The 13,850-nt window shown below is 38.7% G+C and overlaps 1 protein-coding gene across 2 annotated transcripts in view; it reads left to right on the top strand.

Moving 5' to 3' along the window:
• The window catches only part of LOC120634705 (thyroid receptor-interacting protein 11-like), an 88,319-nt gene that overhangs the window by 71,871 nt on the left and 2,598 nt on the right, over nt 1-13,850 (top strand). For both annotated transcript variants that reach the window (XM_039905477.1, XM_039905478.1), the window contains 5 exons: nt 112-296; nt 1,724-1,887; nt 3,298-3,501; nt 11,970-12,114; nt 12,535-12,758. In XM_039905477.1, the coding sequence (XP_039761411.1) occupies nt 112-296; nt 1,724-1,887; nt 3,298-3,501; nt 11,970-12,114; nt 12,535-12,758 (922 nt within the window). The remainder of the gene's footprint in view (nt 1-111; nt 297-1,723; nt 1,888-3,297; nt 3,502-11,969; nt 12,115-12,534; nt 12,759-13,850) is intronic.

Genomic DNA, 13,850 nt, shown 5'->3' with positions numbered 1-13,850 from the left:
CATTACGTAAACCAGTAAAATTTTTAGAGAGTTATCATTATCATGTTTGATCTGAACTGGTGAGAAGCCTTTGCATGTTCAGTCATCCAAAATTCCCGATTCTATTTTCAGTTGTCAGAACAGGAACAGAACTCCTCCCGAGAGCTGGAAAGACTGCGTCATCATTTGGTGGAGCTGGAGGAGAATTACACCCAGGAGCTGATGTCATCAGAGCAGAAGTTGAGTGAATGTCAGGCCAGACTGCACCAAATCGAAGAGAGGGCTAAGCAAACCAGCACCGTTTATACCAGCAACAGGTATGTTGAAGCTTTCGGGATGAGCATTGTGGTCTCCCCACGAAGTCCTATCTCGCCTGTCTCCCTAGATCCCGTGCGTACTAATATTTTCTGGAAAAAAGAAATCCCATAAAGCTCAGCTGTCCTTCTACACGATTGACACGACTTCCTGGAGGAAGTAGCGTTATTGACACTACTTCCTCCAGGACCTGACGTTTGGTAAGTGGAAACAAAGCAACACTACGCAGGATTTGCCAGGAACACGATGAAATCGATCAATCAGTGAAATAGGTGCTAAGCTAAGTGCTCGTAATTACCGTAAATTAGTAAATTCCCGCTGTTATATTTTGTCTTTGCGATAAACGGCCCGAGCTGTTCAATAAATGGCGCCCGTCGCGTATCCTGTCGTTTGAATGTATGTGCCTAATCTTACAATTAATTACCGGTTGATATCATGGGGATGTCACTAAAAAAGTTCAAAGTTTGTATTTAGCGAAAGCTTATAGAAAAGTCCTTTTATAGTATAAAGGATTACGTAAACGATAAAAAAGCTTGGGTGGTGACAATGTGAGATGTTGCTTCTTCTTAGAGCAGCGCGCATTTGGAACCCTCGTCGCTTTAGTTTTAGGTTTACGATTGTAGTTATCGCCATCACTACTCACTGCTATGTACACATTTTGTATATAATCAACGTATCAAAAGTGCCATCTATGTGCCTATTTGAATAAAGAAATATTTGACTTTGACTATGACTTTGAATCGAACTAGGTGCAGTGTGTTTTGACCTGTTTGGTATGGTGTTTAGGTTGAATTTTACTCGCAATATCGTAATGTAGGTAAATATTCACCGCTGTTGTGTCACGCTTGTGTGTAAGGGTCTCTTCTCAGAATGAGAAGGGTTTAGACCGTAGTCCACCACACTGGACATGTGCGATTTTTGTAGAGTTCAATCGTCTTTGAGAACATTATGGAGATATTTTCCGCCACCCGTTTCAGCAAGGGGATATTAAATGACTTAGAACGCATATAACTCTTAAAAGTTACAGCTGCGTGCCGGAGATCGAATTCGGTTTCCAAAAGGGAAGCCGAAGTCTTACCCTGATTTCAGTCGCTTCATAAGATTTTAATATTTGTGTAACACCATTCGTTCATTCAATAGAGCGGTGATAGCCCAATGAGGACTTCGACTTCAAATTCGAATCCCAGCACGCACCTCAAACTTTTATATGTTGTGTGCGTTTTGAGCAGTTAAAATATCACTAGCTTCAACGGTGGAAAAAATTCGGTAACCTGAACGCCTGAGAGTTCTCCATAATGTTCTCAAAGGTGGGTGGAGTCCACCACCGCTGCGCCAGGATGTATGACTATGGAATAAACTATTAACTTATTGTGGGTGGGGACCCTGTAGTGGGCCGCTAATGGTTTGATATGATGGTAATGATGAACAGTATTCGGGCGAATCAAGAAGTGGAAACGTTGAGGAACCAGATCAAGCTATTGGAGAAGCAGCGTGAAGAGGTGCAAGCTAGGCTGAGCGAGTCAGACGACGCCAGGAGTCGAAGCGAAGCTGCACTCACCAACTTACAGGTTGTGCTGGAACAGTTCCAGTTAGGTGAGAATTGTTTCCTCTTCATCATCTTTGTACAAGTTGATATAAACTGTATGTAAATGCGGATGATACTAATAATAGCACCAAACAGATGGAAGACCCACTTTTTTATCATTTTAAATGATACAAATTATTATTTTTAGAATTACGATTTATATTTTATAAGTAACTAGCTGTTCCCTGCCACGCTTCGCTGTGGCACATTGTGATTGAATGGTTGAGAAAAACAGATAAAAACAATCCTTGATGCGTATTATATATCATGCTAAAATATCAGCTCGATCGGTGTACTTTTGAGTTTTTGAAGCGTACACAACCCGACATAACATTTTTATATACAAGTAATAATTGACGGACCAAGCAGACGGCCCACCTGATGGTAAGAGGAATACCATCGTCTATAAAGAACAACACTTCACAGGGCATGCAAGGAACACGTCTACATGGTGGGCGGCATGGCCATCACTTTCCCCAAGGATTTGTATCTATAACTGAGATATTTATTTGACGGCCGATTGGCGCAGTGGGCAGCGACCCTGCTTTCTGAGTCCAAGGCCGTGGGTTCGATTCCCACAACTGGAAAATATTTGTGTGATGAACATGAATGTTTTTCAGTGTCTGGGTGTTTATATGTGTATTATAAGTATTTATGTATGTTATTCATAAAAATATTCATCAGTCACCTTAGTACCCATAACACAAGCTACGCTTACTTTGGGGCTAGATGGCGGTGTGTGTATTATAAATGTCAATGTAAGTTATTTCACGCAAAAACTTCTTAGCCGATCCTCATGAAACTTTGTACACATATTCTTGGAAGTGTTAAAAGTAATATAGGATACTTTTTATCCCGACATTAAGCTCGGTTCCTTCGGGAGAGGATATAGAGGTATATGTGTTTAATTTTGCCCAAACTGTGGTTGGAGATAGAGGACAGAACTCCTCAGCGGACAGCAGCAAACCCCTCATTTAAGGCTTAGCGATAGTGAATACTTAACATTTTTTTTAGAACAACAAATAAACTTAATGTCACATCAAAAAACAAACAAACGCAGACGAAGTCGCGGGCAACAGCTAGTATTTATATATATAAAAGAAAGTTGTGTTAGTTACACCATTTATAACTCAAGAACATCTGAACCAATTTTTATTATATTTGTTTTTTTGGATTTCTCTTAGACCGGAATAGGATAATAAGTATTAAAATATAACATTCATAAAAAAAAATGATCGGCGAGACGAAGTTCGCTGGGACAGCTAGTTATTCATAAAAATATTCATCAGTCATCTTAGTACCCATAACACAAGCTACGCTTACTTTGGGGCTAGATGGCGATGAGTGTATTGTCGTTGTATATTTATTTATTAATTTTATTTATTTTTTAGTGTAAGTAGAGGTTGTTTAAATTACAGATAAAGAAAGAGACGTGTTCTGCGCAACGGAAAAAATAAGAAACAAAATGGAGGACGTTAAACGTCAGAACGAAGCATTAAAATACGAAATAGACCGGCTGAACGGCAAACTGGAGGAGTCCGTGGCGGGGCTGAAGGCTGCGACTAGACTTGGCGATCAGGTTGAGACTAAGTCGGCTCAAATTAACGATTTGAAGGAGCAAGGTATGTCTGGACCTAGAGGTATCATGCAGTATTTGCATTCTTATTTCGCCCTGCCCGTTAAAAAATGTAGGATCCGAATTTCGCAACTATTTTAAGGAAAAAAATAGGTTCGGTTATATTCCACTACGGGTAAGCATTTGACTGTAATCTCACCTGGTGGTAAGTCACTATGCAGTCTAAGATGGCAGCGGACTAACCTGTTAGTGAGTATGGCAGGAATACCCCCAAATGGGGTAGGAAGGTCTTTAAAAGAGTTGCGAAATTCAGATCCTACATTGTTGTTAAAACGATTTGTATATATCAGTAGTACCTACATTTAAATATGCTGCAAAGATAATGTATATTGTATGAGAGCAAAAAAGATGATAGAGCCAAACCTCTTTCAATAAATAACACAAAAAAAAGGTGAAAGAGAAAAGAGATAGAATTTATATTAGAAAACTATAAGGAATATTTCTTTAATATAAATTTGTCAACAGAGACAACTTTTTAACTTTATTTGTATGTGGACTAAAATTATTATTGATGTACATATTATCAAAATTAAGCTTAATTTGCTGTACTCCGCGAAAAGCAGGAGAATCTGTGTGGTGTAATTTATAATTTCTTCAATCCTTATACTCCACACCAAACCGATTTTCGGCAATATACCCTCTACGCACGTTTCGCTCCGAAACCGGAGCATCCTCAGGAGATGTTGACTTTACAATGAATAATTGTTAACATTTATTCTCCGGATTCACACAGATTCTGCTGCTTTTCGCGGAGTATAGCAAATGAAGCTTAATTTTGATAATATATCATGGATTTCCGCAAAGTACCGCCTGATTCTATCCAATATTATTTATGTGTAATTTTTCACAGCCCTGTTAATAAACAAGTTACTTTAATTTAACTTTGGATTAGTTAAGCAGTGTGTTACATAACTGTTCCAACGTTATGCCACGTTTATAAACAACGCCCGTATAATTCGGAAAACGACTTAACAGTTTCGAAAGAGTACGATATCTAAAACGAATGGAATTAGCAAAACATAAGTCAATGTGTGGTCTACTATTTTTTTTAGTTATGTCGTTTTTTTCGGTCTTAGAATAATTAATAGTGCAATATCGTATTTTTACTGTAGTGCCGTTATTCATCTAAATAATGAAAAGAAACGCAACGATCTAATCGAATTACAGTAACACAAAGTGGTATTCAAAATAATTGAATTCTACTACACCAGTCATAAAAAAAGAAACAGTAGTTTCAGACTGCAATTGATAACGCCGGCGTGCCGCGCCGTTTACACTCGATATAGGATGCTTCTTATACATCAAGCTATTATTTTTTTTTTTCAATTTTCCTTTTTGTTGATAAATCGAAGTTGTTGAATAACGGCATTATGGCTACATTATTGTACTAATGTTTGTTTTTTTTAAATATTTATTTTCTAACCGATTTCTTATGATAAGAAGTTTCGACAAAGTAGCGTGGTGTACGGAATATGGCTAAATATCAGCTGGTAATTCTGGGGTAGTTGGCCCCCAGGCTATCAGTTGGTATCACGCCAGACTCCGCACTGCTTCTGTAGAGATAGCCAGACACACGTGCTCAAACGAGTAAGTTTTGTTTGTTACGTGCTCGAGAGAGTAAGTTTTGTTTTACGTAGTTTTTGGCGTTGCCTTTGTGCAGTCTTGCTTTGAACGTGTGTCTTAGGGCCGATTGAGGGATATACACGGCGAGGGTTTTAAAATTATCATTTAAGACCGTAAGCACATTATATTAAAGTCGAAAGTTCAAGAAATAAAAGTTATCTCGTGTGTCATTTTCTTTTATTCGAAATTCTTGCACGATCAGTGCTATTGAAATTTCGAGTTTATTGTTACGATGTTGCAGTCTATTATGATTTATTATTTAAAGAATCCTTGCCTTGCAATTTCATCAATTGGCGGACCTTTACGGCTCCTTTTGGATACGCCGACTCAAATAGCAGAGCAAAATAAAATAGGTTTTATTTAAACGCATTAAAGCTTAATTTCCAATGTAAACAAAGTGTCATAGTGTAATATTATGCTCTTTGACCCGGCCGGCCTGTTGAATCTGAAAGGATCTTTGTAAACTTAACACAGTTTAGCAATCAGACAGTTCCGAAGTGAACATTTTGAGTGACCGTTGCAAATTTGAATTTATATTACGATCACTTAAGCGAAGTTTGACAACTGTATGACTGTTAAGATTTGATTTCACTGTCCACACAGTTTTTAACGAAACCACTTGGACAGTGACTTATATTTGATAAATGTAGTTTCTCTGTCTGTTGATGCGTCGTTGTTGTTTGTAAATGTATGTCCTGACTGAATAGCTAAACGCATAAAGTTTTAATTTTTATTTTAACTATTTTTTTTGTTATTTTACTTTTGAAAGACATTTGTTACGCACCCTAATTTCACAGTCACAGCTTAGTTCATCATACAGACGATAATAAATGTTAATCATTTCACGTATCCCCAAATACATAATTATTATGTTTAGTTGCAGTTTTTTGACGCGTAGCCAGTAAAATGTAGAAAAATAAAAAGCTTCGTATTTTGAAAATCGTATTTGCATAACCTACATTGCAGACAACTGTGAGACTTTTTTAATTGTAAACACGAGGGTTATCTTATGAAACGTTTAGTGTAGTTTAATAAAAGGTTCCTGCATTTGCCACGAGTCATATTTACTACACACATTAAGTATTTTGAAATTTTCAAGTGACTTTATCTGAGCATGGCTCTAAGAAGGTACCATAACTTATCCTCTGTACGGTAGCTCTACTGTGACTCTGTTATTGTACTTAATTAAGCTTAAGCAGCATTTCAGAAGCAAGCTTCAAGCCAGCCACGGCCTAATCTCATTTGGTAACTGTGAGGCTTTATGACGTCGCGACGCAGCTGTCACTGACAGACGTGACACTGGCACAGTCACCACGACCTGTCACTGCCATGACGCCTGCGTCGCGCCATACTCAGATTACCATGTGAGGTTTGATCGAGGAATCTGGTGAACCATCGTGACGTCGTTTTGTTTTTTTTTTTTCGTTTTTGACTACCCTAAGGTCTGCGTATTTAGAAATTGCCGATTTACGAGTTCAAACATCTCTAGGCTTACAGCTTCTATGTTGGCATATTTGGCATAGTCCCACTGCTAGACACCGCCTATTTTATTGATTAAGTAATTATTTTCTCTTTACTAGTAATTTTCGATAAGCCTACGTTTAATACATACTTTAAACATTTTGAAAGACGATTTAGAAAAAAAAAATCTTTATTGGCAATTTCTAAAGAGGCAGACTTTGGTCCTTTATTTCTATATCACTGAAATGGTACGTATGTATTTGACGTTATAAATGGCAGCGACAAATATATTTAACTATTTCAATGTTCTAGAAGTAAATGGATCGTTAGGCGCTTTACACACGTGGACAACGTTGTCACTTTAATTTCCATTTATTAATTTGCAGATTGAGTTACATAGTTGGTGGGTACAATATTATAATCGTGCTACAATCGCCATTGATTGGCATGCAAATTTGATTTCTTAAAAACGATGTCTCTACAATGCTCATTCAATTAAATTTCTTATCAAGTATTCGAATCAAATAATAATAATATACAAAAAATCTATTAATAAGTTCTATAAAAGTCAAAGTTCTATAAAATGTCACATAAATATACTTTAATATCATAATATCGCTTTTAAATGATATAACATTCAGGTTTCTGTCCACCAATGACGCTGATATTGTGCATTATCAAAGGCAACCGCGGTTGCAGTGTTCATTAGCGTCATCTGATCACTCAGTACTAGCTTTAACAAAACACCAAAACACAAGGAATAAAAAAATATAAAATTTTATAAAAATCCACGTTTTTTATAAACAAGCTTGCCACGGTGTGTCATGTACCGTGAAACAAACTTTATAGTCTGTTCTAAAGTAATATATGTAATCTTAAAAATCGCATCCATATAATCTGTGCAGGTATACTGCAACTCCACTAACCACCAAGTGAGCTAGCAGTTAAGGCTTTTGGAGAAAAAAAAATGTTGATATGGAAATCGGAAACCACTGTTGGCGCGTGCTGAAGTTTCCATATTAACAATGTGAAAATAAAAAAGAACATTAGAAATGCACTGCTTGTGTCCACGTTTGTACAGCGCCTTATGTTTTTTTTTTTTTTTTTGTGTTGTTTTATGTGTATAGACAATGTGTTTTTTCATCGCCGGAATTCGACTGTTCATTATTGGTTTTGTTTGAAGAATTTGAGTTTTTTGTAGTATTTGAGTCTGCGGTAATTTTAAGAGAGGCTTACTGCTTATAAGTAAGATTTGCACCTTTACGACCGCCGCATACCTAATCTAAACTGGCCAGACTGAACAACGACTCGGCTGAAATTGAAGCATTGGATTTGAGATTTATGTTACGTGACTCAGAATTAAGAACGTACAGAACCCTCATTCAGCCTTCATTGCATGTAGTGCACTGCGCCCAAAAAGAGTGAAAACGCCCGGCGCAGGTCTCACTTCACACCCGCGGACACACCCGCGCTAGCTCGCAGACTTTTCTCAGTTTCCCCATTACCAGTGGCGTGCATAGAGGGTATACAAATGGTATGCAGAGGATATAAAATGAAGAAAATCTCCAGTACAGGGTAGTCTTTTTATAACTATTACAATGCCTATCCTTATGTTTTTTATAACCCGTACTGGAGATTTTTTAAAGTTTATATCACGTTTGACGGCCGATTGGCGCAGTGGGCAGCGACCCTGCTTTATGAGTCCAAGGCCGTGGGCTCGATTCCCAAGACAGGAAAATGTTTGTGTGATGAACACGAATGTTTTTCCAGTATCTGGGTGTTTATATGTATATAATAAATATTTACGTATATTATTTATTATAAAAATATTCATCAGTCATCTTAGTACCCATAACACAAGCTACGCTTACTTTGGGGCTAGATGGCGATGTGTGTATTGTCGTAGTATATTTATTTATTTATTTATTATTTGTTTACTTATCTGCCCGCTAAATGCATACCCTGTGCACATTAGAGGTAAAATAATTACTGTCAACTGATAAATAGAACGAAATGACTGTCAAATAACCGCCTGTTCGAGAAACACTACTAAAGTGGAGTGGTTTTCGATGCTTCAATATTAGTCGTGTACACGGTTTCTGTATGTTCTTTATTCTATTCTACGTTTCTTAAAGTAAACTTTTCTATATTTTTGTCTTAGCATATAATGATGATGGTGAACAGTCTACTTCCGGCTTCACTCGCTACTTCAGCACCAATGTTGTTTTATATGTTTTTCGTAGTTTGTTTATGTTTTCGTGTGTATTTATGTTTAATGTTTCAAAAACATGCTCTTAAGTAATAATTGAGGTCTCGGATTCATATTTAGCATAGGAGCATAGTTTCAAAATGTAATAACTTTCAAAAATTGTTAAGCATACCCCTTTCACCTTAAAGGTCACAACGGGGCCTTCGATAGGAGTCATTAATATATCGAAAGCTTCACAGATTTTGATAAAACTTTCGCATGTTTTTGAAGCAACACTGTACTTACCTTTTTACCCCCCCATCCAGTAGAAGAAGTAGATAGAAGATCCTCGTAGAATGCCGCATTGTTTCTGAGTATTACTTCAGGTACTGGTGGAATGATATATAATGGGGACGAATAGCACTTTCGCTTGTTTTAAGACTCACTTGGCATGCTCGCGTGGCCAAGCATTCCGGTACTTACAAGTATTGGCATGCTCATTTTGCCCGAGCATACACTCACCCATTGAAGCGCACGATTCATAATGGCCAAGCGTTCACTTGGCTATGCTATGCAACTTGGCTCGTATTTGGTGGGTAGGATTCCAGGAAATTTTACTACACCATTTATATTAATAAACAAGCTTTACTTTTCTTGGCCGTATATTACAACTTGGCTTATAAAATCTATAAAAATCACGGTGCTAAGATTTAACTCTGTAGACAGTGGAATCTAACGGAATGTATGTGTATGAATTTTTTAATTTAAAATGGTTTATTTCCACGACGTCTATAACTGTTGCAGAAATAAATAAGGCTGAACTAATCTCACAATTCATTCACAATAGATATGTCGTCAGTATGAAATGAAACTTGGCGTATATTTGGTGAACTAAAATCCATCAAAATATCCTGGACATGACTCGTCTCTTTCCAATTCCAACAATCTAGCTTGAATGATTGCTTAGATTTTTACATTTTACTTCACCAAATACATGCCAAGTTCCATTTTATGCTAAACCAAACAAAAAACAGATTGGCGAAACTTACAAAATGCGTTCAATTCCACTGTGACACCACATCCAAATTCCAGTGAATCCAAACTGGCGGTGTTTCGATTATACATGTGAAATACAAGCCAAGTCGTAGCTTAACCTTGTGAAACCCGCTTTGGGTATTAGTGCAGTATTTGTGAGCGGTGACCACTTGTCGCTACAAGTGTCGGTGCGGTTCGTTCCCTGCCCAGTGGCTGAATAATACTTTGATATCGTGCGCGCAGTGCCATCGTTCGTCGACGGTCCCGCATGGTGAGAGTAGATTTAGATCTTTTTTTTTTCAACTGTATAAATACGGAGACACACTTTAATGACACTTATTACATAACACATGATGTGGCGTCGGGTGTTTAGTATGAGCCTTCTCTGGGAATGTGATTTTTATTAATTCTTATAATTTTATTAGTTTTATTAGTGTCTTTACCTACACTTGGAGGAATTTACAATTTTATCAATTTAAAATGCATATTAGAATTTTCGGAACCGACAGGATTTGAACCTGCGACTATCTGGCATTTGAACCTGAGGCCACAGGCCGCGTTTGCCAGAGAGTCGCAGGTTCAAATCCTCTCGGTTTCGAAATTTTTACTTTTTCCGAAATAAAAGAGCAATATAAATACACAGACGGAAGTAGATTAAAAAGGCGGCCTTATCGCTTAGTAGCGATCTCTGCCAAGTAAGCTTAGGATTAGGACATCATGAGCGAGTATAGACAGGTGCCGTGGCGTGCACTTCATACATGCACAAAAGCTCTGCATATCCTAATATTCTTGCATAACTCATAAATGTTAGGATTGTCTCTGATCGCAAAGCAGTGTTATAAGTATGCCTCCGCACTAATTATCTGTATGATTCTAATGTTTTATTTTGTTTGGTTTATGTATAATACACAAACGTACATATTTAAGTTTATATAAATAATTTTAGAATTTATTTTACTAGTCTGCGTTACCTGGTAAGTAACGTAGACGCGAATCAAGATATAAACATCGACACACGTAATACGCGCACACACACACGCGCGCTTACATCGTATTACATTATACGAAATGCTTCTGAAAGCATTTCTTACCTATGCTAAAAGTCCAATTTTGCAACAAAAAAGAAATCTTAAAGTAGGCCTACTTTACATCACCACCTAGCCCCAAAGTAAGCGTAACTTGTGTTATGGTAACTAAGATGACTGATGAATGATTTTTAATGAATAATTTTATGTATATAAATACTTATAATATACATATTACTACCCAGATTCTGAAAAACATTCATGCTCATCACACAAACATTTAACAGTTGTGGGAATCGAACCCACGGCCTTTTACTCAGAAAGCAGGATCACTGCCCACTGCGCCAATCGGCCGTCAATTCATCACTTACCACCAGTAGCCCTAGTACAAGAATGCTCGCTCTCAATCAAGGAGTCGTTTACGAGTATGGAATACTTGAAAGTCGGAGTAAAATGGATCTTATTTGCTTTGTGTTACAGCTCAAACGTGCGTACAATTCTTAACCCGAACTTTCGACAGAACGCTTGTAAAACTAAAATCAAAAGTACTTGATTTGCAACTCCAATACGATTGATATTGAGTCCATTTTGCTTTGACAATACAGAGTTTGGTACTAGAAATCGACACCTCGATACATCATCATCATCATGTCAACCAATCGACGTCCACTGCTGGACATAGGTCTTTTGTAGGGAGTTCCACAATACACGGTGCTGGGCCGCTTGCCTCCAGCGGCTCCCAGCGACTCGCCTGATGCCATCTGTCCACCTCGTTGGGGGCCGACCTACGCTGCGCTTAGAGGCGCGGGGTCACCATACCAGCACCTTAAGACCCCAACGTCCATCGGTTCTCCGAGCTATGTGCCCCGCCCATTGCCACTTTAGCTTCGCGACTCGCTGAGCTATGTCGGTAACTCTAGTTCTTCTACGGATCTCCACATATCTGAGTTGATCACGTAGAGATACTCCTAGCATAGCTCTCTCCATCGCCCGCTGCGTGACTCTGAATCTTCTATGGCCTCATAAAAGTCCTCGATTGCAAGCGAGCAAATCTTGTACTAAGACTGAGACGTGAGATTATCTTATAGACCTATTGTAACACCCACATATTTCATCACGCAGTACGAGCTCTGCAGGCGTCGATAGCTGCTGCCGAGGAGAGGTACTACAGCGCCATCTCCAACCAGCAGGACAAAGTGGATAAGAACCTGGTCAAGAACCTGGTGGTCAACTTCGTGCTCACCGCAAACCGGAGCGATCTCAACAGGTATAGCTAGCTTTTTTTGGTATTTTTTTAGCGTTTGTTTTTCCGGAATCAAAAGTAATAGTAATAGCTATTTATGCAACTGTTATGTAATTCTAAACTCATTACCGACGGATCTCCTCCCACAATGAGAATAAGGCTTGATGGACTCCGCACACCTTTGAAAACATTATGGAGAACTCTCAGGTGTATAGGTTTCCTCACGATGTTTTCCTTCACCGTTGAAGCGAGTGATATTTTAACTACTTAAACGCACATAACTTACAAAAGTTAGAGGTGCGTGCTGGGATTCAAACTCGGCCGCCTGAAAATGAAGTCGAGGCTCCTCTCTCTCTCTCTGATCGTTCCTTCATCACTGAAGGTCGTGTTTCTGGTGAGATCTCAACTTCGAGTGGGGGGATTAAAGTCCACTTTTTGTTTCAGAACGCAAATCCTCCGCGTCCTATCGACAGTATTAGACTTCAACCAGACTGAGTGTGAAAAGCTGGGTCTAGTCAGATCTGCCAACTCCGGAGACAGTTTGGCCGCGGAATTCGTCAAGTTTCTCCAGAATGAATCCAAACCCAGAGCTCCTTTGCCTGACATGATGGGACTCCAAGGAAGCAGAGCAAGTCCCGCCCCTAGCTCCAGGAAAAGCTCCACCATTGGTAAGAGAGAGATGTCTATTCTCATTCTAGTTAAGAGTTCCACAGCTAATTGAGTTGACTTTTACCAGAGCTAGAGTATAAAGCTGGTTCTAGTCAGATTTGCTAATTCTGGAGATCGTTAAGTTGACCCAGACTGAGTTCAAACCAGAGCGCCTTTGCCTTACATGATGGGACTCTAAGAAAGAAGAGCAAGTCCCGTCTCTAGCTCCAGGAGGAGTTGAAGAAAGATTCACTCTAGTTAGGGGTAACTTCACGGATAAACGAAGCCATAATCGCAAAAATCTTGTGTGTTTTATTTCGCTACAGCTTAGCCTTTGTGTTGGACTACTATCTGACTGGGTAGTCTAAGATGGTAGCGGGCTTGTCCTCTAGGGGTATAGCATAATATTATACTCATAATTCTTCTCAATGTATCAGAACAAAAAAGTTGTTGAGAGCTTTTTGAAGTATGTGACACCACTTTAACTATAAAGCAGGCTCTCTTAAAATAAATGATTTTTATTTTGGTCTGAATCTTTGAGGTGTTGAGAATTTTTGTTATATGATGTGATATACTTTTCAATAATAGTACAAAAACAGAATCATCATCATCATCACATGAACACATTGCCGGCCCACAGGGCACGGGTCTCCTCCCACATTGAGAAGGGGTTAAGGCCGTAGTCCACTCCGCTAGCCCAGTGCGGATTGATGGACTCCACACACCTTTGAGAAAATTATGTAGAACTCTCAAGCATGCAGGTTTCCTCTCGATGTTTTCCTTCGCCGTTGAAGCGAGTGATATTTTAACTACTTAAACGCACATAACTTACAAAAGTAAGAGGCTGGGATTCAAAATCGGCCGCCCGAAAATGAAGTCGAGGCTCCTCTCTCTCTCTCATCACTGAAGATTTCGATGAAGACGTGTTTCTGGTGAGATCTCAACTTCGAGTGGGTAAACTGTCTCCATCGGCTTCTGTGGGATTTGATAAAAGCGGCAACCCATTAGTCGAGGCTCCTACCAAAAAAACAATGACTAAAAAGAATAAACTTCGAGGGGGTAGACTGTCTCCATCGGCTTCTGTGGGATTTGATAAAAGCTGCAACCCATTA

Source organism: Pararge aegeria, chromosome 25 (genome assembly GCF_905163445.1).
Source record: "Pararge aegeria chromosome 25, ilParAegt1.1, whole genome shotgun sequence".
NCBI lineage: Eukaryota > Metazoa > Arthropoda > Insecta > Lepidoptera > Nymphalidae > Pararge > Pararge aegeria.
This window is presented reverse-complemented; position numbering and strand designations above follow the sequence as displayed.